Source organism: Neolamprologus multifasciatus, chromosome 20 (genome assembly GCF_963576455.1).
Source record: "Neolamprologus multifasciatus chromosome 20, fNeoMul1.2, whole genome shotgun sequence".
In the NCBI taxonomy this organism is placed as follows: Eukaryota; Metazoa; Chordata; class Actinopteri; order Cichliformes; family Cichlidae; genus Neolamprologus; species Neolamprologus multifasciatus.
The window spans coordinates 30,086,591-30,111,736 of NC_140458.1; the positions used below are offsets into that span (position 1 = coordinate 30,086,591).

General features: G+C 42.3%; 1 protein-coding gene across 4 annotated transcripts in view; it reads right to left on the bottom strand.

Annotated features, from left to right (window-relative positions):
* LOC146495226 (forkhead box protein J3-like) overlaps positions 1-25,146 on the bottom strand; it is an 85,883-nt gene that overhangs the window by 28,825 nt on the left and 31,912 nt on the right. For all 4 annotated transcript variants that reach the window (XM_085145277.1, XM_085145275.1, XM_085145276.1 and 1 more), the window contains 6 exons: positions 23,122-23,196; positions 20,486-20,569; positions 12,981-13,082; positions 10,015-10,173; positions 3,571-3,787; positions 711-965 (listed from right to left, as the gene is read on the bottom strand). In XM_085145277.1, coding sequence (XP_085001403.1) covers positions 711-965; positions 3,571-3,787; positions 10,015-10,173; positions 12,981-13,082; positions 20,486-20,569; positions 23,122-23,196 — 892 coding nt within the window. The remainder of the gene's footprint in view (positions 1-710; positions 966-3,570; positions 3,788-10,014; positions 10,174-12,980; positions 13,083-20,485; positions 20,570-23,121; positions 23,197-25,146) is intronic.

Here is a 25,146-nt window from a genome sequence, read left to right on the forward strand (position 1 = left end):
CTGCAGAAGCTGAGTCTGAATGCACCCGAGACCATGTGCTTCAGGTCATTCCCCCTGCTTTCCTGCCCTTTCAATAAAGGCTAAAATGCCAGAAATAGATCTTAAAAAGAATTATGGTTATCCATATCCTAAATGAGGGGGCTGTCAAGGTAAAACACCAGTGGTCAGGTCTATATTGTGTATATTAAGCACATCATATAAGCAGTTCCTGCTCCTGTGCAGTGTCTGCACAAACGTCCCCAGATGTTGATGGAAACTGGGATATAAAGCATCTTTTGTCTGTGGTTTCTGAGCAAATTTGTTCAGAATTAACTGAATTCTGTGGTTTTGAAACAAATTATAGTAATTAAGGATAAGGGTTTTTTAAAGTACATGAATTGCCTTTCACCTCAATGAGTATCTGTGCCTTTGTAACCTCTCTCCCAGAGTAATTAACTAAAAATCAAAGGGACTCTCGTGTTGTTTTGTTAGTGAACATTCATGCTATCGTTAAAAGAAAGCTTTCACATTCAAATTTAAAGACCTGGTATGTTCAGTACAATCTGATGTATGGATGTTATTATTATTACTCTGATTGGCAAAGTATTATTCAATCCCTGTTAGAAAGTTGCGAAAGTCTGCCTATGTTTTTCCTGATGTTGTGCACCAGTAGGTGACACCAAAGATTCTACACATGCTGTAATGCCCTTTGTCTGTAAACCTGTTCTCACCTGTTGTGGGGCAGGCCTGCACAGCGTGACTCTGCTGGTGGGAGAGAGACGAGTGCTGCTGGGAGTGACCAGAGTGCTGTTGGTGCTGACCGTGGGTGGAGTGAGGGGAGACGTGAGAGTGGTGAGGGAGGTGCGATGTCTGGCCATGGTTGTGTTGGTGGTGGTGGCCGCTGCCGCTTCCCCCACCAGGAGAGTGCTGGTAGGAGCAGGCGGTGCGGGCCTGTTGACCCGAGTCACCGGGCATACTCATCAAACCTGCTTGGGAAAAAAACACAAAGACACATGAAACTTTAAAAAACGGGGCAAAAATGATGGAGAAGACACCTTTTTTTCCACTATAACAGCTCAATCAAATAAAGCCAAAGATTCTCCTTCAACAACACGTTCAGATTTGCTCTCTTCAACTCATTTTAAAGTGGATGTGGATTACTTTCAGCTTGCCATTTCTAAATTATTGTCAGTCAATTGTTTAAACCACCCACAAGCCTTGGTATGTCACCCACAGCTAGCCTCCTATTCAATCACACAAGCACAACCACTGCTATGGATTCTCAGTAGCAGGAATATGTTTTATACATCGCAATACCACCAAAGGAATTATACGGGTTTGTTGAATCCAAGTCCATTTTACACTGTAGGAATCGCAGCTCGGATCAGAAAACGGATGAGTTTATGTGGAGGCTATTTATCAGCAAGAATAATGTATCAATAAATTTGATTTCACTTTGATCTGGCAGCAGACTTCCACATCTTTGCCATCAGGCTGTGGGACGGCATCAGAGGTGAATGCACTGGCACCCCTGTAGCTTGCAGCTGTAACTTTAGACATAAATGTCAGCACTGGGTGGTAAAATAAATAGATTCACTTATGAATTCACAAGATTAACGATTTTCTGCCAGCTGCTCTCTTGCCTTATTTGCAGCTCCAGTGCGGGCTTCTGCCATTATATTTTGATATATTCTTTATAGATCTCTATCAGCCATTCATCTGATAATGCTTCTGATTTAAGTAGGCTTCAAACAAGCCCTTTTATGAGGGCACACACAGAGCGTGAAACAGAAAGCCTGGGTTAACAAGGATCATCGCTATTGGTGATACCCATCATCTCTGATTGGGGGTGTAGGTTTTGGCGAGCCAGCCTGGCTACATCACCCGGTGTCTCTCCTGTCTGATTTGTCATAAGAATCTCTGACTTATCCCTCACACACACAAACACACACACACTCTCCCTCACCTCTACCTACGAATTCCTTTTCATCATCGACACTGAAGAAGCTTTATGTCGGTTGCTGCCTCATTAAATTTTCAAATGATGCCGCAGCGTTTCTGGACCTCGGCTGCCCGCTTCCCGGTTTTGTGACTACTTAAATGTAAAAGGCTCTTCCAAGGACGTACAACGTCCAACTATAAAGTAAGGCGGACTGTTCGAAGGTTACCTTCCTTTGGTACATTTGTTCGAGTCGTGTTTACCTTTTCCTTTATTTGCTATCACTCCAAGATCTCTTCAGAACTTTTTGTGGCCGATAAAAAGCGAATCGATGAGTGCACCACTGAGTGCAGAGTATTTTTCATTCAGTCTCTTTATTCCCCTCTGCTGCGTGTATATTCAATGCTTTCATTGCCTTAACTGTATTTACAGCACTGCAAATCAAAGCTCCATTTTTATCTATGATTTTACCACGGCTGTGTTCCTCTTTCCTAATTTACCGTACGGGTGCATTTAAAGGGAATAATAACAGGGTTCTCTTTAAGATTTTAAGATGGCAAAAAGGGAAAGGGCAGCATAATTTTGAAAGCCAGATTGTAAAATGAGACTTCACAAGTTGACCCAGCTGTTGATTCATTCGTTCGCTCTTTAGAAAAGGTTCATATTTGGTTCACTGTGACCTGTAATTCAGGATGGTGGCACTGCCTGAGCCCGTAGCAATGCGGTGTGTGGTCCTGGACTCGCTGTAGATACGATGAGCTCCTCTGTCTGGATGACTCAAATTCTCAAATACAATGACTACTGACACCGTTTCCTGCTAAGCCTCACACTTAAAGGTCCCTTTCAAGCATCCGCTAAATCCATTTTCTTCCTCATTTTCCTTTTAGATCTCAGCGCAGTGCCGTTTTCTTCCCCACCATCTATATTCTCATTGTCTTATCTGTACTCTGTGTACAACCCTGACCACAAATTGAAGGGGACCTTGTCAGAGGGTGAATCCAGGCGGCAGTTGCGGGGGTCAACAGAGCGTATCAATCTCCTTGGTTACGGAAGATTTGTTGATGTGTATCAGGAGTAAAAAGTGAGAGAGAGAAAGCGCGAGAGGGAGAAGAGAGAAGGTGAGAGGAGGTTGGTGCGATGGTGGGGTGTCCAAGAGGGAGGAGGCCTAGTGACCTGAAAGCGTCAGGAAGCAATTAGCGAGATGCTTCGCAAACTTTAGAACCAATCTAATTAGCTGCTATCAAAGCTGCAGAACCCTTTGCTCTGCTCGACTACAGATGTGTTTGAGAGTTTTTTCCCCCCCTTCTGTTGAATTCTTACTCTTAATTGCCTTTACTCATTTGACTGAGCGAGCCGTAAAACGCAGATATGCGGAACAACAGATTGTTTGTTTATTAAAACACAACAGAGTAGGAGTGTGTGGTGGAGGTTAATACTGGAATGCCGGCTATGAAACCAGTGTTAAACTGTTTGAATTTATAAAGGTGGTGGCGGCGGCGGGGGAGGGGGGGGGGCTTATTCTTGTCAGTTAATTATGTGCACAAAGCTTCACACAGAAGTTTACTTTATTTCCCCGTGAACACACGTGTTATTATAGGTGTCGAACAGGTACGCATCAGCAGGCACACTAATCCGCACACAAAACCACCCACCTTGCTGCGAGAAGGACTGCTCGAAGACGCACTTGTAAAGGCTGCGGAACGAAGAGCTGAGGTCCTCGAAGTCTGAGAAGCAGAGCTGCTTGTCCCGTGACTCGGGGACGGGTAAACCGTACTGGGGCTGCGGGGGAGGAGGAGGCGGCGGCGGCGGAGGTTGGGCGGGCTGCTGGAGGCTCAAGGACTGGGACGAAGGTTCCGAGTGGCTGCTCACCTTCGAGGCGGATAGGAAGAAGAGACAGAGCGACTGTTAAAAGGCACGGGGAAGATCAGAGAACGTCGTGGTTTCAGAAAAACGCCCGACAAAGGCTCAATTCACACTGCGATTGAAAAGATTGCGTTCGTCAATGTGATGAGGCATTGCAGGTTCAAGTGCATATGTTTTATGTGCTTGACTGGTTCATCAAAAATAGTAATAACTTTTTGGCTCATTCATAACCAACTCTTGGCTCTACTGTTTATAAAATACACAAAAAACACCATCTAATGGCACCTAGTTCATTTATTGACTGCTGATGTCATACACAGACCATGTATGGAAGGATTAGAGAGCATATTAGTGACTTCTGTGCCTCCCCGAATTAAACCAAGGCTCAGTTAAATGTTTTAATTGTCAAGGAACTGCCATTCAGTTGACAAATCTCACCGCATACAAAACTGCTTAAAATTATTGGATTACTCCTAAGTGGATTGTATTTCATCACCATCTTCCTCCATCACCTGCAGCAGCGGTGCGCGGCTACAAAACAACAGCGATTTGTATCCAGAGAGAAGATTCACAATTGAGATATTTGCTCCTAATGTGACAAAATATAACTTGTGTCAGTCAATCTAAAGACAGGATGCAGGAAGCACAAAAGGTGACTCGAGACTGCACGGATCATGTAGATGACGTATGTGTTAAACCTATATATGATCAAAATAAATGGAACATTTATTGATCATATAAACAAAATAGAGAGGTTCCCCAAAAAAGTGGGAGGAAGTGCACATTTATTTAATCCCACCCCTTCTCCATAAGTTATCAGCTAGTATTTATCCAGTTTTGTTACTAATATAAACTCAATAGCAACAACAGACATATTTCTAATAACACAATATAGACACTATGTAAAAAAACAAATTATCTCCAACTCCACACCTCCACACATCAAAGCCCTGTGCCTCCAGTTTTTGAAGGTTAATTCTAACATCTGTATAATCTGAAGTGAGATTAATGGGTTAACCTGGTGTGAGAGTGCCTTAAACCAGAGTTCTTCTTAAATGCCACGGGTCCAATAGAAGTCTGTGAGGAAACAGCTTTCTGACTTGACCTCTGTAAACACTTTCCTCTTGTGTTAATGGTCTCACTGACACGCTGTGGTTAGTACTATATAAATAATTAAGAGACCAAGATGGCGACAGCAAAAAACAATCAAGGCTTCAAAGACCTGGGTTACACCGCGGTAGCTATGACACTCTTTACACTTTTTGAGCTTGAACTCAAAAAGTCGCTCCCATTTTACCTGGTTAGGTAACCATAGCAACCAGCGGGAAACGCATAACCTGGTTTGGAGCACGTTATCTTGTAGCTCCAGTTTAAAAACAGCTGTAAATAACACATTTTCACAGATTCTTTTGATCAAACACAGCAGAAAGGAGCTCTGCGTTGGGGTTAGTTATTCAGAAATTCAACGTTTTCGTACATCCTCCTACTCTGCTGCCCTGTTGATTTTAAAAAGTTAGAATTACAGTTTGCAGAATAGAAACTGCTCGGTGTATTTGTGGGCCTGGATCAGGAAGAATATTACATGAAGACAATTAATTTCACTTTGAACTGGTCAAAAAGTGATTTCCTGAATGGCTAAATGTATTGTAAAGTTTAGCTGTTGTGTTAGAAACAACAGCTTCTAACACAACAGTGAGATTGCGCTAAAGCTGAACCACACCTCGGTGTATTTACATATGCAGCACCGATTTCGTTCCTTACCTGCAGCACCAGCGTTGTCTTTTGCTGTTATATTTTTATTACTTATTCTTCATAGTTTTCTGAGACCAGTCTTAAGTGAGCATGCTCAGATCCTGTCGCCTGTTGATGAATACTATTGTGAGGCCATTATTTTGTTTTTTAACCCTTAAATCAGGCACATCTGGTCAGATTATATTAGCAACTTATTCACTTACCCTAACATTAGCAATCAGGGGAAATTGTCACACAAAGGTGGTTATCAGCTTCATAACTTAACTCGTGATTGATTAATCCAGCTATGAGCACGTTCACATTAAGAGGATGATGCTGGCAGAATCCGGCCAGTCACACAGATGGACGTCTCCACTGGCAGTCGAGCCGCTGATCTCACAAAGAATGATAAAACTGTGAGGGTAACTGAAAGAAATGCTCCTGCTGTAGAGAAATCAGCAGTGTGAATGTGTGTAATAGAAAATCAGTACAATAGTCAAAAGTATCAACACTCTAACATTGAAATCTGTGAGAATCTGATGAATTAGATGCATGTGAGATAGATTTAGTTGTTATTCTTTCAGCTGTAGCCTCAATTTTGTCTAAGGGTCTGAGAACAGCCTAAAGATTCAATATAAAAACATAATTATAATGTAGGTTTAGACTCTAAGGTCCACATGTATGAACAGATGCCCTGTTTTGGGATCATATATTATAGGCTATAGAACAATAAAATCATTGTTTTAAAAAAGGTAATCAGGGAATAAAGTTGTGTCTAAGAATCAGTCTAATGCTCATTGGGGAAATAGCAAGAGTCTAGATGAAAAACGTTAGACCCTGCACGCACAAAAGTCCAAGGACTTTTCCACAAATGGTGATTCTATTTCCCAGATAACTGATTGGTTGGTAAGCAGTGCTCTCATACCTGCTGATCGACAACCTGGATCGGGTCTGCAGGATAGGTTACCATGGCTACAATAACAAGTAAGTAAGAAGTGAACGGACTCTGTAATACTGCAAACCCAGGGTTAACCTTGAAGCTACCTGGATAATCCCAAATCCAGCTTCCTAGCACAGGCCTCAAGTAGAGAGCACCTCTCCCTTTAAGTCAAAATGCATTAGAAACAAACCTCTTGGCTTCTTTGTCTCTACAGACTGAACCTAAGTGAACACACCTGAATTTCAATTGGCAGACAGAAAAGTAAAATCCAATAATAATACGATTTAATTTAAATGAATTAAATTAAAACTTCAGCCGAGCCCTGGACACTTATTTTGTTATATAAATTACTGTCAGAAATCATTTAATAATTCAGCCATTCACAGTGATGATCATACCAAATTCAATTTCACACAATTAAAATGGAATCGCTGCTGCCTCTCATTTCTTTTCACATAAAAGCAAAAACAAAATACGAAGCTTCACATATCTGCCGCATATTGTGAATGCAGCCGGTCTTCATCCACCCTCATTTCATCCAAGCTGTCATCTTCCTCACCATCCACCCGGAGAACTCAAGCAATTTGCTGTGATCAGTGTGTCTCTGCCAATATAAGCCAACTTACGACGACACATCTCCCACACATCTACCTCCACCCCAATAATGCCAGCCTTTCCATAAACTCTCTCGGTGTCTGAGATCTCTGCCAGCAATGCCACCAGTAATCACCGTCAGTCAAGGGGATGCGGGGGGGAGGGGGCTATCACCTGCTTCAGGTAATGAGTCAGAACTAAACCCGATCCCACCGGACTAGACCGCAGATGAGGTCTGAAACGATGGAAGAGGAGGGCGAAAGGTGGAGGAGCCGATTTAGGGAGGAAGAAAACAAAAGATGGCCTCTAGAAATGAGAGGTTAACGAGATGAGATTGCACTGACCTTTGCTAATGCAGGTGGGAGGTGAGCAGGGAAAAGTGATTGATGGTAAAAAGGTGAGCAGCTGTTACAAGGGAGAGATAATGAAGAGTTGGGATTTTTCAGCCCTCCTGTAATTTTGTTTTTGAACAGAGACTGGCCTTTAAAACTGTATTACATTTGGTTTAGAGGGACACAGGCGCGAAAACGATCACAAATACATCAAACACAATGCAGGTCTGTCTAGTTCCCATATTTATATTTGACCGAAAGGAACTTTAGTGATCGCAGTGGGGGGAAAAAAACGCTGTTGTAGCTACACTACTACAAGGATTTGGAGAATAAAATGGACTGAATAGAAAGAAAGGCACACTTGCTCACAAAGGTTTATCCACTGGGAGCAAGAATATATACAGGTGAAAATATGAATGACAGTTGACACAGCAGGGAACCTCGTGGGCTGCAAAGCAAGAATGTGTAAGTGAACCGCCCCTTTTTGTGCACCATATAAAGGTCATGAGGTCACCAAAAACATTTGAGCATCACTTCTTCAAAGCCTGTAGATACTACATTAGTAGTGAAAGACAATCAGTCTTTTGCACAACCAGCTGTCATTGTTGCACTTTGCTATTGCACTGTTGCGTCTGCACTGCCTTGTGTCTGTATCGTTCTGTTCTGCCTGGTGTTGCACTGTTTGGGGGTTTTTTGGGGGGAGATTTTTGAAATTTTTGCACACTTGCACTTTATGCAGTCCTGTGTTGATTGTCTGTTATATGTTACATGTAGCCAATGACAATAAAGCCACTTGACTTGATTTGAAAGGAAAACTAACGGGAGCTGCTTCAGTTATTCAGACATCAGGTCACTCCTAATCGGGTCCATTAATATGTTGTTTTGAATCTCAAAAGCTCATCATGGGTCAGTTTATGTTCTGACATATTGGTTTCCTAATGTAGTCCCTCTTTAATAAACAAGCAGCTCATTATCATGTAAGTCGGACTATTTAAGACTACTCAGTTAAATAGGACCTTGTTTTAAGGCACAAGGAATAGTTCAAACAGTCAGGATAAAATATGACGTGAAACAGCTATGTGCAGAGTTCCTTCTCTACTTTGTATTATCAAAGTTTGTAGGAACATTAATAGTGGACAACATGGGACTGCATCACTGTGTCCTCTGTATACAGTGTGTGGGACCTGCTGAAATAATAGAGTTAGTGGGGTATGGTAGCTCAGTGTTAAGTGGCTTAATAAAAAAACAACAAAAAAAACCCCCAAATGTGTCTGAAAACGGTCAGGGACAAAGACTGGAAATGAGTGAAAAAGCAGCCAATGTCCAAAAACAACTCTGAAAGCCTGGAGAGTTGTTGCTCAAGAGCACGTCAAAAAATTACAACAAAGCCTGTTTTGTTTTTTTTAAATCAAAACATAAAGTGAGGGGTGGCTCAAGACTCTTTGCTCAGTACTGCAGTTACATAACCACCAGGGGAAAAAAGAGCTAGAGCTAGAGTGTAGTCCTTCGCTCCTTTCTCACCTCCGCACAGCTGGCCAATCACAGCGTTAAGTGGGTGTGAATGTAGGATTGTCGTGTTGGCGCTTTACAAAAATGTCTGAAGTCGAAAGAGGTTTGAGGTGAAGAGCTTTCAGAGCACAAGTTCAGCAGTATTAAATAATCTTCAAAAGACACACACACAGCATCTGGCTCACACTCATCTAAAAACAGCAAAACCAACAAAGATAAACTTGCTTCTTGTTTTATTTTTGCATGACAGAAGCAAGCCGCTATCAAAGCATTTCCCACAGGTTTGAAATTTATTTTGTGGTGTTCGGCCCTGCGGGGCGCGAGCGGCTGCAAAGAGTATTGATAGTCTGCGGCAAAACAAAATTCAATTCACGAGCTAAATAATCAGTCCATATGAATGCAATGTTCAACAACAAGCAACTGAGTTTTCAATCAATCTGCACTCTGAATTGCATTTCCATACCTCTGGAAGGAAGGAATGATAAAAGTCTCTTTGGATTGGCTCAGCTTCACTTGTCTGAGCACAAATAAATTCTGCACATAAGAAGCGATGACTGAAGTTGCCCATTTGATTCTTTCTATGCATGTTAAAGTAGCACCACAATAGAGAGATAATCCATTTCCCCTTGATTTTTTTTAATATGTGACCACAATTAGGCCTAATTGTTTGAAAAACCAAAGAAAGTGTCATTACTTTGCTTCTACGCACAGTGAATGTGCTCTGCTAAAGATGAGCGAAAACATATTTGGCTGCAAAATCCGAGCATCAAACACAAAATGAGAGCGAGCAGTGTACTGTAGATCCAGCGTACATGTTGTTAGCTGGTTACCACCTCCTCAGTCTGCTAAGGGTGCAGCAGACACCTTCTGTACTGATCTGGTGTCTCGACCGGTGTCTGAATCATCCAGATTATTTCGAGTGAATCCAGGGGAAAAAAAACCCAAACGCAACACAGAACACGTAAAAATAGTTTTAATGCTGCTTGTTTAAAATTTGTCAGCTGTGAATGAAAAAACAGACTCTGTGGCAGTGTCCTTGAATCCTGAGTGGAAAATTGTCACGAGAAACATCAAACCTAGAAGCGATCACTCTAAACAACAACAACAACCAAAAGCAAAGGTCTTACTGGTGTGTATCCGTGCACGTTGCTGCCACTGCTGACCGCGGTGCTCCGGTTGTTGAGGTTGACGGACGCCAAACTTTGCTCTGAAAGGCTGTTGCTAAGGCTGCCGCCCAGGCTCCCAGGACTCTCGCTGCCTTCTGCCTCATGGTTGTACAGCGCTACCTACACACACACACACACACAGTGTTGATGTTAATATGACAATAAAGGCTATTATACGGGGCCAACAATTTGAGCCAACGCACCACATAAACTCCTTCAAAGGCAGTGATTCATGACTTTATTGTTCCTTGTAGCCTATTTTGTTACACTGCCTCATATTTGTTCACGCGCCAATTCATATCCAGACTGAAGTGAGTGCCGCGCCACTCAAGGAGTTACCCATGCACCATTAACTGATGGAACAAGTTATGAGGAAAATGTGGAAATATTAGTTCTGGTCTATGTAAATTTGTCCTTTTGCTGTATTAAACGAAAGAAAAAAAAATAGACTCACTGACCCTAAGCTTGTGATTTTGCTTTTTTTTTGCCACCTTGAACTTGTTGAATCTGATTAGATAAAGACACCAAGTTGCGCTTCGAAGCAACTACGCTGTATATCTTATTGTAGCAGATCACAAAGCGTTCAAGAGCAATGCCTCAGGATTACGTTGAATCGTGTTTCTCTTGTTTTATTTGACTGTCAGGACTTGTGAAGCGCAGCGCCAACATTACCTCCAGGCAACATTTAATTGTATAGACAAATGCGAAAATACAGCCTTCGGGGGAGACAACATTAAAGGCTCTCTGGGGCAGTGCTCTACACTGCAGAACATCTTGTAGTGGCAAAAAACAGAAAGGATAGAGAAGTGTTATTGAGTAGTGGGTTAAATCCTGAACTGTTCCTGTTTGAATAGTTTTGGTAATATCGGCACTGGGTGAAAGTTTAATTCTCCTGACTGTGGAAGTAAAGGAACGGGGATTTCTTTTTAGGTTTATGAGGTGCTTTAGGTTGAAATCTACACAGAAGAAAAGAACCGAAACACTAATCACGACAGATCATAAAAGATTTGTTTTTTCATTATGCAAACATTACAGTGCAATGATCTGATCCTGATCCTCCTCCACCTCCTCGACCCCCGCTATCCTAAATTCCCAGTATCAAATTATAGGAACGCCTTCCTTCAGTAGTGCAGGCTTTGTCCAATGCAAACAGAACATCGGCGAGAGCAAACGTGTTATAGAAGAAGCTCTGACGCACTGCTGTGCCTGCAGGACGCCACCTGTGCGGATGTGGGCGGATGTCACTGATGCCGGCATCGGCATCATTATCATCAAGGTCTCCGTGCTCTGAATCATTGTTTCAAAATGTATACTGATGTCTGAGACGACTCGAGTTTTAGTCTTTCCTGGCGTAGCGCGGATTGAGTGCAACCTGACACGTTTAAAGAAATCAAATGAAAATCCTTTTGTTTCTCCACCTGCTGCACGAGTGGCACGCCAAACACGCCAAACAATAATCGCTTGATGATCTGCACCAAGTTGGCTGCTTGTGAAGCTCTGTCCTTGTTTTGTCTTAGCGATTATCTAATAAAACTGCAATACCTTTTGCGGCATTGATTAATAACGTTATTAACGGCTTTTTTATAAGAATGATGGTGGAAAATGTGAAGGATCTGCAGTATCTACTATTTCAGGTAGGCAAGTTAATCCACTGCACTCTGTTGTTTGCCGTGTCTCACAGTAAAAAAGGACTGAATTCCAGATAATAATAATAATAATAATAATTAAAATTGCATGAGTACTTGGCTACAACGCTGATAAGAAAAAAAAAGTGCAGAAATTCTCATCCTCGTGTCTCATATTGACAAATTCTGGGAAGTATGAGTCAGGGTCTGTTAAAAGTCCAGAACGGAAAACTGTAACGTGCTGCAAAGTCCAGACCTTCGCATCCCATCCAGAACAAACAGTAATGCGAGCTGCTGCAGGACAAATTTTCTCTTTGGTTGGGGACAGGACGAAAAGGATCACCCACTGCGCATAATTACTGTGTTTGGGTGGGTGTGTGCGTCAGATCAGATAGGTGTCAGAGGTCCCTGTCTCTGCTTGATCTCTGACCTTCACATAGACGATCACACGCAGTTTAGTGTTTAAATGCTTGTGTGTGTTTGTGTCGCGTAAGGCTTTCTGCTAGAAGTGAAGACTTGTTCCGAAGGCGTCTCAGCCTCTAAAGAAGAGGCGAAAAAGAAAAACAGACACTTCTTCTGCTGCTTCTGCTGCAGTTATGTCTTACTATAAATATGTTGTGACAAAGTTTGACACATTTTCCTCACAAGCAAGTACAAATGACTAATCATTGCACAGAACTAAGAAATCAATATTCATTCATATAAATGCCAACTAACTCTGATCATGCTGAAGATGTTTACTACAGTGTTTTAAAGCTCTGAATGGAACATCTGTCGCTTCTGAAGCATATAAGGTCATCGTTAATTAAGCTAACAGCATTTAAATGAATCCCAATCCAGAGATTCCAACCTACTGCTAATGAATCTCCTCTGACCCACGCCCCCTCCACCACCACGGCATAAATTCCAACCTCACAGTTATCCAGTAACCTCGTACAACAATTCTGATATGTTTGATAATAGGTTGTAGATGATGTTATATTGCTATAACAAAAGAACTCAAGCCTCATGAACTCATGTCAAAATGAACAGTGACACGCTGATATCACTTCTCTTTTTGACTGTTTGCGGTTTCTTTGTTATGATGTTGGCTCTGCTGGTTGTGGATCCTTATTTGAATTTGTTAAATTTGCCAAAATGGAAGAAAAGCTCTTTCTAAAAGGAGAGTCGCCAAATGCCGAACCAACCTCTGTCTGTATCTAACTGAGAATGAAAGCCACGTATCCGCTCATATAAACTTTGTATGCCTGCGCTGTTGCGCTGTTTTGTATTGAAACAGCTGATGAACAGCTGGTGCCCTACCTTGTTGGTCACAGCATTGATGGCCAGAGTGGGAGACGCCCCTCCTGACATGATGCAGTCCATCCTCAGAGACTCGGACTCCAGGCTGTAAGGGGTCGATGCCTGCAGGAACAGGAGACAGTGTGAGAAAAATCTGGGCATAGAAAATGTTCATAAGTGCAGATTTGGGTTCAGTATCCTGGTAACACGACCCACGTGAAGGCAACGAAACATTATTATTTTATTAATAATGTTTTGGGGTTTTTGTCTGTGAAGGTTCTCAGTCATCCAGGTCATCGTAGTCAAAGGAGCTTGCAAAGAAAAGCGTCTGGACTTCTTTAAGTTACTTGGAGACGTTACTTGGAGACTCTCCACCAATTGACCTTAGAACTGAAGAAGCTTCTCGGATGAGAGGTGAAACGTCTTCAAGTAACTTAAAGAAGTCCAGACGCTTTTCTTTGCAAGCTCCTTTGGGGTTTTTCTTACAATGACAAGCCAAAAAGTCTGTTGTGAAATTGCCTAGAATACTTGTGTCTGACTGAACTAATAATGCTTCCTAATGAAGGGAAAAAGGCAGGATAAACAGTGGCTTCAGGCACTAAAAGTGAAAGAGCACAAACTGACCTGCGTAAACTTGCAAACTTCACAAGGTCTTTTTATAAAATCTGTAATGCGTATGATGTCTTTTCTGAAGTCTCCGCATTTATTCTACAGTAATTCCCTCTCATCTGTGGCCAGATTCCAGCTGTTTTTATTGATTTGGCTATAACTTCCACAATATGCCCAGTAAACTGATTCAAATCAGTGATTTAGTACACTCTGGGGAGATTGATCACATTTACAGGAAACAGGCTAAAAACAGTCACGTAGCAAACCCTGCTTTTCCTGTTTCCTTAAGACTTTAATGTGGCGACTATTACAAGACATAAAAACCACTGTGCAGCAAATACATCACTGATTGCCTGATATCCCCCTGCATAAAGTTTGAATACACCCAATTCATCGTATTATATTATAATAGTGCTATAGAATAAAAGGCTAGGGATATAAAATAAAAGCAGCAATGTCAGTGAACCTTGTTGGTTGGCTGGGGAATTTTAAGGTCTGGTGGGCAACATGTTTTTGGTGTCACCGGGCAAAAAAGAAAGCTACATCAACCTTGCAGCATTGTAAGTGAAGGGAATTTCTGCAAATACCCTTTATTAAGCTTTAGAAAATCTTGCACCCACAAGAGACTTTGGCTAATCGTGCATTTTCTGACCAGAAAAGGTAAGTAGTCTTAAGAGCAAAAAAAAACCAACAAAAAACAGAAAAACGTCCAGCGTTGGTGCAATGGGTTTGAATTCCCTATGAAGCCAAAAGTCAGCCCTGGCTTATCTCTAGCCTGCTCATCTTTTGAAAGGGGGTTATAACAGAGAATGGAAAACTGCAGGAGGAAAGCAACTTTTTAAGGTGGAGATATGTGAAGCATTATTTAACACTAAAGATGCCGGTTGTACCCCTTTCAGGTTCACCACATGTTACACTGTGTTGTGGCAGGTACAGTACTGAGCAAAGGCTTTGAGCTTTTTGTCATTTTTTAAAAAGTGGTCTTAAACAACAGTTCTCTGAGCTTTCTGGAGGTATTTCAAAGTTTCTTTCTTTGGCCACTGGCTGCTTTTTCACTCCCTGACCAATGAATCACTTAAACACAAAAAAGGCATAAAATAATATTTTTTTCACCAACAAGGTGATTCCCAAAGAGCTATTAGCTAAAATCTTGGCGTGGTATGTCGTGCAATTACAAAACTGAGGAAACTGGATATAAAGCTGATGAAAAGTATCTGAAAACCATGTGCATAAAAAACGGGAATAAAGTGGGGTAAAGACCATGCAAAGAGCCTGAGAGATGCATCCTTCCCTTCAGGCAATCAATCTTCTGTTCACTAAAGCCTCATCAGAAATGGTCTCAGTGGAAGGGTGGCTGTCGACAAGCCATCTTAACCCATTAAAACCGATGGGAGCTCGGGCGAGTTCATCTGAAAGCAGCAACTCTATGCTTTTTCAGTGATATTAGCGTCTCTCTCCTTTCTCAACCAATCTTTGTCTTCGCTGGGCTGCTGCGACATCGTGCCTGTGATTACCGTAATGACTCTAATATCAATGAAAAATGCTGCTTTTAGGAAACGCTGGAATTCTTTCAATTGAGCAAATGGTTCAGGAGTTACGGGAGATACAGATGTTGAAAAAACATTGCAGAACACCAGTCTGATCCCAGCAACAGGTTAGGTTTTTGAGGGTTAAAGAAGGGAAACTGATGACAACAGGTGATGGATTCAAATAGAAGGAGGTCAGCAGACAGGTGCAACAGGTAAAAGAGTCACCTGTAAAGCACTGTGGAGGCTCTGTCAAAGTTCAGGTTTGCATTTCAGCCAGTGGTGTTGGGGATCTTGTCTAGTCTTCAATTATTCCTGAAGACTACTTAAAGAAACTATAAGAAAGCTTGTCTAAGAGACTTTAGACTGTGTTGAAGAATAAAGGTGGTCATACCAAACACTGAATTTCAAGATTGTTAGAACTGTACAATTGTACAAACTCTGTTTTTGCCTTATTAAAGATTACTCTTACTTACATCTTGATTAAACCGTAAGTAAGGCTACGTCCACACTAGCCCGGATGGATTTGAAAACGGCGTTTTCGTTGGGGAAACGGCCGAAAACGCTTACGTTCCAGTACTGCGCATGAGTGAAACGCAAGAAGATTCAACCTGCCTCATTTCTGTCTGCTGTTTATTTACTTTTGGGCTCTTTGAAACGTTGCGGCAAAGGGTCGAGGAAAAGCACCGAGTTTTTTAAATGGACTAATAATGAGGTGGAGTTGTTGCTGCGAGTAACACAAAAGTACAAAGTTGCAAAAGCGAGTGAGAGTTAAAGAATTTGAAGAAAAGCTATCTGGAGCATGTGCAGACTGATATTACTCTTTAATAGGGCTGTCCAAACTGAGAGCAAACAAAACAATTGCTGCCCTCCGCTATCTTAGTTTAATTGGTCACACGACTGCATCATATGACCAACATGCATCATCGTTTTAGAAAGTCGGCATTTTTGCAGTCCACACTGCGCCGCCAAAGCACCATTTCCAAATGTACGCATTTTCAAGAGCGTTTTCAAAACGCTGCAATTTCCATCAGCGAAAACGCCGTCTCGGTGTGGACGGGAGGCCAAAACGGAGAGAAAATGATGCGTTTTCAAGCAAAAATGCATTAGTGTGCACGTATCCCTAAGAGTACTTACGTCAATCATAATGTGAACACAGTAACTGTTCTGGCTGGATGAGACACTAATGTGGTGAATCCTTATCTTACTTTACTCACCTGTGATAGCATGATGGGACTTGTGATTGGCTAACTTCAATTCAGACCACTTAAATTACAACATGCTAAAAGGTTATAGTGTTTTTTCCCGTTGCCGTCACTAGATTTAAGCAGTAAATAGCCTTTTTTAAAATTTTCATATAGAGTTTAGTGTGGTTAAATATTAGTATAAAGGGGTGCACTAATATTTTTTTAAACAGTAGAGTCTCGCCTTCTAGTTATTATGCAGAAATCATTTGTGGATGCTCTCCGCTGATTGAAAATGTCCAGAGGAGTTTGAAAACGAGGACGGAAATGAAATGTGACAAAGGTTATGAGAAATCTGAGTGTGCTGCAAGTTCATGATTCTTCACTGAGTCTCCTGAATCACCATCACGCCCCAGGCTCACACTGTGTGAACTAGTCGAGGCGCGCTTCATTTAAATTGCAGGACACTTAAACAGCCTGGAAAGTGGACACATCACTTGCACTTGATAAGATGAATCAAGCCATCCTCATGCATTATTCACGTACCTATAATGCATTCAGCAGCAGTTCATTTTCCGCTGCTGTCCTCACAAAGCGCTAAAGTAGGGTTAACTGAGTGTGAGGACGTGAGGAACTATTCAAAGATCGATGAGGGGCTAAATTGATGCCTGCCAAATGAAGAAGAAAAAAAAAGGGGGGGAGAGCGAGAGAGAGAGAGAGAGAGAGAGAGAGAAAGCAACAACAAAAAAAGAAACCCGGGGAAGATGTTTTTTTCTCCTTGTCTGACTCCTTTCAGGGTTCAAGACAGCTTGCCTGCCTTCCCAAACTGCTTACAGTAAGAGGATTGGTTGGTAACAATGCAATCTTTAATTTATGATAAACTCCCAGCTAAACGGGTTGTCGGTTCCCTGGTGGAGGCACTTAAAAAGAAGACAAGAGAGAGGTGAAGAGAGGCAGGAGGAAGGCTTGTGGAGGAAGAGCAGAATAGGAGAATAGGCAGGGAGATAATTGAGTGGTGACAGACGGGCAGACAGACAGACAGGCAAACAGAGAAGCATCTACCAGGAATGAAAGAGAGTGATTATGCTTAAGGGCACTGGAGACACAGGTACTAAACTACGTGTACACTTGCCTGTCTACACATTTATACAATGCATTTATGCGGTTGACGTTTAGCCCTTCCTGCCAACTTAAAATATTTGACTGTGTAACCGAGGTGCAACAAAATCCCAGTTAACACACAAGATGTATTTAGCCCACCTTTCTTTCTTTTTCTTTTTTTCAGACGGTAATGCCGCCATAAATCTTAGCACTTAAAACCTCCCTGTTTCTCCTTAGCCCATGTGACAGCCCACAGTGTGTCTGCCAGCAGTGCAAGTGAGGCGTAAGAAAAGGGGTCAAAGGGCCCATCCATGTAAGACGAGATGACAAGGCTCTGAATTAATTAATGTTTGTAATAAAAAAAAATAAAAAATCGTTGGTGAAGAAAATATGTCTAACGGCAGCCCCGGGGCCTTCTGTGGTAATTAACTGGAACACAAGCCTAGAACACTTTCCCTCCTCCCTCCTCTCCCACTTACTCCTCTTACCTCTTTTTCCTTCCCTTAAACTTGACTGTTTCTTCTCGCTACCTTGATGTCTTTTTCCTGCTTTCCGCAACCTTCCTTTCACGCTTCCTTTCTGCTCTTCCCCTCTCTTGTACCTCCCCAACCCTTTCCGTCTCTTTTGCCTCGATTCTTTCTCCAATGAGCGACACCTTACAGTGATTGTGCACTTTGTCGCGCTGCGCCTGTCAGAGTTCCCCAGAGAGGAAGATGGCTAAAGCAGAAATGCAGACGGACGAAGCGAAAGATAATGATCAAGATGCGCCAACAGTCAGAGACTGGCTGGATGAGAAAGGGAGGCGGATGATCGTGATAAAAGACGCCGTGTTTCCTTTAATGCAACATTCAGAGGATCATCTGCTTAATACAATATATACCTGCACACTGGAGGTACGCCTCACCCCTGTGAAATAGACTTTGGGAGATCTTCTGCTTGGTCCACTACACCAGCTGATTACACTAATTGGTGGCCTCATTCTGGCTTCGGGGAGAAGTAATGCCATGTTATCCAGAGCCTAGCAATGATATTGCATGTCACCAGATCTCATATCACTGAACTGAAGCCATTTAAATGTTTTATTTTGTATTCGTTTGTGACTGACTACAAGTCTTTGTGTCATACGGCAGCAGTTTTAGTACGCATCCCTTTGCCAGGGGAGCACAGTTCATTTAAGCCGCTGAGGTAATAATCAGAGAGGAATTCAATCTGTTTAATGTGCTGAATACTGAATCTGAACCGTATTAAAATTTTGGCCATTAACCGCCGACACTAGTTTATGAGCGTGCTAATCAGCCGCTAAGAAAACAGACATCGAAATGCACGCCATACTGTAGTCAGAGTCAGGAAAAAAAACAAAAAACAGAGAGATGATGGCAGACAGTGGTGAAAGCAGACTTGAAATACACGATGGAGCTCACTCCGCACCGCTTTTGTATTCACATCCCCAGGTTAATGACTGCACACCAGCCGCATTCTGCCAAGTTGATGCAGGGTTACATATATTTATAGCCTCAGCTGCTGTCAATCAATTTCCCAAAACCAATTTTCATTCCTGCTTCTGTATTCTCACATCTATCCAGTAGCTTGTTCCTGCTGCTTTTATGGCATCTTGAAAATTGCTAACCCCAAAGCCTGTGGGATTAACCAGGATGAATATGAGGATGAATATCAAAAAGTTGTTTAATTGCAACCATAGGCTTTGGTTCTGTTACAAAGAAGGCACGCACACCGGTGATCGAGCATTCTCCTGCGCTACAGCCCAGTAATAAGTTCGTCAATAACAATCGAGCAGTGCACAGCAAGAATAACCCACAGAGGAGAAAAAAACAAAACAAAAAGCGGATAAAGTTTGGTACTTTGTGGCTTTAAAATGTAATAATTACACAAAAAAAGGTGTGTTTTTTCCTACATTGCTGCGGCATCGAATATGCTGCTCATGTTGTGCCTCTTGTGCAGACAAGGTGTTACACCGTGTCCACTCAGCAGCTTCAGCCCTCCATCTGTGAGTAGACACGAGGCGTTCGAGCACAGCGCACAATCACTGTAGTTATGAGCAGCAGAAAGAAGAAAATTGACTTGAAGGGTAAAAAGATACTTCGGGCTGCATTTAGGAGGAGGTAAAGCAAGCGATGACAAGATAATCCACATTTTTTAGTCTCTGAGGTACTGTGCAGTGATTTATGGTCACCAGATGTTGAAGCCTGCTGCCTGCGATGATCCCCTGGCCTTTGAGCGAGATGTGGTTTTGAGAGAAATGTCTGAAGTACAACCTGATGGTCTGGCACAATATGGCTGTATTTGACATTTGGTAATCTCCTATCACGTGGTCCACACGATCCCCGACAGCCAACACTGACATGCTTTTTTGTGCAAATAAGCTAATGTTAGCTTCCTAACAAGCTAAAGAGACGTCAGTTCTCACAGAGCCACTAGTACCGCTGAGGGCTCTTACACTCATCTTTCAGGGGAGGTTTAAAGGTACATTATTGGACTGCTAGTCTTTCCATGCATCATTATAGCATGGGAACAGGAGAAAGACTGCAAATCTGTTCACACATTTCTGTAGCACCTCATTTGTATTGGGAAGCTTTTTCAAATGCCTTGTTTTTCCTGTTCATATAATTCTCTTTTCAGACATTTTACAACAATGCTCGAATTATCAGCAAAATCCCATTTTTCTTCTCCTCTGATGATGTCTAACTTTGATATTAGCACCTTAAAGGGGTCACAGGTTTGAGAATATGAAATGAAATAAATCCTCAGAGAAGTCATTTGGTACGACTTTTAAAACAACAAGCGAAACAACAACAACAGAAACACTGGCATCCAGCTGTTCCCTCAGCCTCCTAGTAGATGCACCTATGGTTTATTGTCTTCACAAGATTTTCAGAAAACTTTATTTCTGATCTTGATCTAGATGTCACTGAGATGTTTAGCAGATGCACCTAAAGCATCAACTTCCAAATTCTGTCACCTCATTCTCAAAGTATTACATTTACAAAGCTGCACGCCGACCACCCACCCATCTGTCCGGCGGAGTGACAATATCCCATCAGCCTTTTGTGGGTAAAACAGGATTATACAAAAATACTGGTGCACTTACTCGTTCTCCAGAGCGTGGTCTCTTCTTTGGCCTGCTGGGTACCGTGTCTTCTTTAGGATTGGTGTCTATGGCCCAGTAGGAACCCTGAATGTTAACATCAGTAAAACAAACATTAGAAACATATTTGATGGAAGGTTTTTTTTGTTGTGTTTTTCTCCAGTGGTTTGGTTGCTTTGTAGGTTTGTCCAAAGCTTCAAACTTTGTCTTGAGTGCCCCTCCCTGAGTTTGGGTTTTTTCGGTGAGTTTTCCCTTCCCACTGTTGCCAAAGTGCTTGCTCATAAGGCAGGAGTGTCCAACTCCAGGCCTCAAGCGCCAGTGTCCTGCAGGTTTTAGATGTGTCCTTGATGGATCCTTGATCCATGTGTCCTTGATCCTCGTGTCCTGCAGGCTTTAGATATCACCTTGGGTCAACACACCTGAATCAAATGACTAGTTCATTACCAGGCCTCTGGAGAACTTCAAGACATGTTGAGCAGGTAATTTAGCCATTTAAATCAGCTGTGATGGATCAAGCACACATTTAAATCCTGCAGGACACCGGCTCTCGAGGCCTGGAGTTCCCCTGCTTTAGACTAACAACCTAGCCAACAAGTGTTTGATGTTCAAACCAAAGTGAACTCTAGTTTTAATTTTCTCAAAGATTTTGGCTCAAAAACATTTGAACTGCTGCTGCAGGCCAAGATATTTTATTATGAATTTTAAATTTTTATATTGTTCTGATAATTAACTCTGTAAAGTCTAAACCATGAAATATTTTCACGAAAATTATATTTTTCTAAAACTGAAACTTACTGCTCACAGTTAATCTTACAAAAAAAAAACATTTAAGGGGGTTAGTCTTAATAAAACATCACACTGATGATAGAAGTCTCAAAAACTCATGGATTAAATATGATCCACTCGCCACTATTTACACCTATTTTTTCCCCAAACTGTTTTAGGTTATGTTAGATTTCAAAAACACAATGTCTTATAAGATAAATCAGGATTTATTTCTCTGAATCTATAAGTTGCTTCTTCTTTATTACTTCTACAAAATAAGGCTGGCAGTAAGTGTCACTAAATAGAAAGTAAGTGCTGTGAGATGGACGCATCCACCGTATCCAAAAGCATCAACTTATCTGTTATTCTTCCAGTATCAAATTCGTTTTCTCTAGGTTTAGTTCTCCAGTGGTGCACGTTTCTGCATCCTTTCCCCAGAAAATCCACCGAAATCCTTTTGATACACAATGTTAAAATACAGCAGTCTCCAAAATAAACAGATACAATAAGAGAGGAGGAAATCAATTGCTTTTAGCTCCTAGATTTCCTTCTGGTATAATTATTTTTTTTCCAGCCTTTCATTTTGCCTCTTCCCTCCCAAGGAGGTCCAAAGCTGCAGACTGAATTCAGGAGGTTCATCTAGGCCACACATGCACACAGCTCAACTCTCAACATCTATCTCCCCCCCACCTCTCATATTCTTTCCTCTTCTCCTCCCCCTGTCTCTCAGTCCCACATCACTGAACAGTACACAGCCAATTAACGTTAGCACATGCATGATTTAGCTTCTCCTCTCTCTCTGTGGCTTCAAACAGAGCATGTACATTCAGTTTCTCCACACACACACGCGCACACAGCTGACCCCCCACCCCACCACGCCGAGGTATCGACCACTTCGATCCATGGTGTGAATTAAGGTGCTGGTCAGGTCCAAGTCAGGCTAATCAGGGGGGAGCCCCTCTCTTTGTGTCTTTGCAGACTATAGGCCTCCACTCAAGCCCAAGGATTTTGTTTGAATTATTTAAACCTTCTTCCCCCTAATTCATTTTTCAATGGCTCCAAAATCCCCGCAGCCGGGAGAAACTCTCCGCTCCCCCAACCCCACCTCAACCGTACCCCCCCTAAACAAAGTTTAGGGGGGAGTTTTTAAGAGCTCATTGAAAAGTTTGGCTCCTCAGTTTTGTGTAAAAGTGGCGGATCGCCTCCAACATTAACCTTGTGACGAGTTTGAGCTTGTATTAAAAAATATGGCATAAGGACAGGGTTCAGTGATCAGCTGCAATTATACACTTTCCCCATCTGAGCATGTCCTTCGATCTCAGCACAACCAAGCACTTGACAAATTGTTGTTATCAAACTGGAGTTGCTGAAGTGGCCGTGGCAACGCTGCTTCCTAACCACAGCAGCAGCAGCAGGAGTGAAACATATCTAAAGCTTCCTCTGATTGTGTCTGCGAGACACAGAGAGAAGCAGTTCTAATAAAGCATAACAGATGCATGGAAGGCCTTGCATCTGAGGGAGAGTACCTACATATACTTATTATTCATTACTCCCTGTACCACATTATTACTTGGCAGAATCAATATCGTAGGAGCCACAGAAAACAGAGAAAGCAGCATTAGGCATTCAGCGCAGCCGGTTATGGAGTTACAAATTGCTTTTAACCGCAGACACTGTGTGTGTGTGTGACAAAGAAGCAGAGCAAGTGAGCACTTAAGCACAAGTGCGTTCACACATGTGGCACGAGTGCTACTAAACACGTCAAAAGTCGCCACGTACTTGCAAAGCCTGCTGAAACCCACTCGACATTTTCGCCGTGCGCCGCCCAGCTTTCTTTTTTTAAAGTCGCACAATAAGGTTGAGAAAATACTTACTTTTCCAGGGTCGTCTTTGGAGCGAGGCACTTTGAGAAAACACTTGTTCAAGGACAAGTTGTGTCGTATAGAATTCTGCAGAGGGAGAGAAAAAAAGGACGAAAAGAAGAGAAAAAGAAGAGAATATTATGAAGTGGTAACAAAGTGGCATCACTTTTACACCTTTTCTTTAAATAAGCGAACTGTAATACGCTGACTATATTACAGTTACTTTCTGAATCTGCTTTCATTCTACAGTAAGGACTGGAGAATATGAGAAAAGTCTGAATTGTGTGATAACATTAATAGTAATGACGGTTACATATTTGCTCCACAGTTCCTATTATTTTTCTCTCTTTTTCTTTTACATATACCCACACAAAGATGCACCAATATGCACAGATAGATAAACAGAGAAATAAAACGTATGCTTTTTAAACATGCTCTTATTGAACAAGGATAAATGTCTGCTGCGTTATGCAGCATCTTTAGTGAAATATCTGCTGTATGTTGGCTTTGCATTAAGGATGAAACACCATTTATCAGCCAGCCTTATTCATTAGTGTCCACTGCAACAGAAGCTTTTATCGTTTTCCAGCCTTTGTCAAGACTGTTGGGAACCAATGCAAAACCATTATGGGACCTTGCCATGTCCTTCATCTCCTTCCAAAGTACAAGTTTTTCTTCACTCAGATTAGAATCTGTTCTTACTATCTTTAGCTCGGGTTTCACTCGGGTCTGGCTCCAGAACCTCGGTCTCGACATTAGCGAAGGCCTTCAAAAGGAGTCCTATGCTTTCTACTCCGTACCGTGTCGAATAAAAACAGACACTACGGGTCATGGTTAGACAAGAGTGAAATGCGGGCTGCTACGGTGCAGATGCAGACAACTCCATTGATTAAAGCCGAAGCGTACCAGACGCTCCTGAAACTGATGATTGAAAACAGGAGGCTGGAGCGCATTTCAGTGAAGATAGGGAGCGAGGCAGAGGGATGCTAGGGCAATGATTCGCCATGACCGTGAGGTGGGTGATAATGTCAGTGGTTGTGCGTTTGATGTGCTACAGGGTTGGATTTGTTTTTTTGAATATGTCAAGAGGCTGTGTTCAGAGTAAAACTGGAGGGAGGAGGAGGAGTTTAAGCTGGGCTTAATGAAAACTCACATTTTTGTACACGTTCGGTTTTAGCCATAAAGACGAGAAGATCATATTTCTTAAATTTATAACAATCCCTATTGTTTATGTGTGTATTTGTGTGTGTGTGTGTTGTGAGGGTAGGAAAAGGAAAAGAAAGAGAGAGAGTGAGAGAAACGGGGGGCACAACAGCTTATGCTAACCTGACATGAACCTGTTCTCCCTGCAGGCTCCCGTTCTCCACTCATCTGCTGCTGCTAATTAATACCACTGGGGAGGAGGAGGAGAGAAGACAGAGGGATGGGAGGAATTTCTCGTCTCCTTCTCTCGGGTTCGTACTGCTCAGCAGCAGCTTTGTTTCTCTTACAGAAAAAGAAAAACACCTTCTCTCCCTCTCTCTCTCCCTCGCTTTCTGTCTCCAGTATACCATTACAGCCTAGTCCACCTCTGCCTCCCCTCGATCTCTGCTGAAGAAGAAATGCTCGAGCAGGTTTTGGCTTCTCTGCTTAGCGGGTCACTGGCTGCTTGTGGCCGTCCATCAAGGAAATATGTGGCAGTCGGGAGATGAAAAAAGGCAAGGAGGACTGCCACCAGCTACCACACTACGGTAACCATCTGTTCCAAAAACTTTCCTGCAGTTGGTGGCGGTAGATCATTAACACAGAGTCCCGTCACTTCAGGAGCCAGCCCATCTAACTTTGCTAACCTCTACCTGTTATTTGTTTATTCACACACTATATTTTATGACTCAAGCAATTTTTGGAACATCTGCGCACTACTTGCTATGTCTGCACAACCCCATCTATTTCAGACTTTGTACACTCTGGCAAATTTCACTTTTGGGGCATGTGTGTCCGTTGCTGGGCCCGCATGGTTGCACTGTGGCTTTTAAAACCTTTGTACAGCCCTGGATT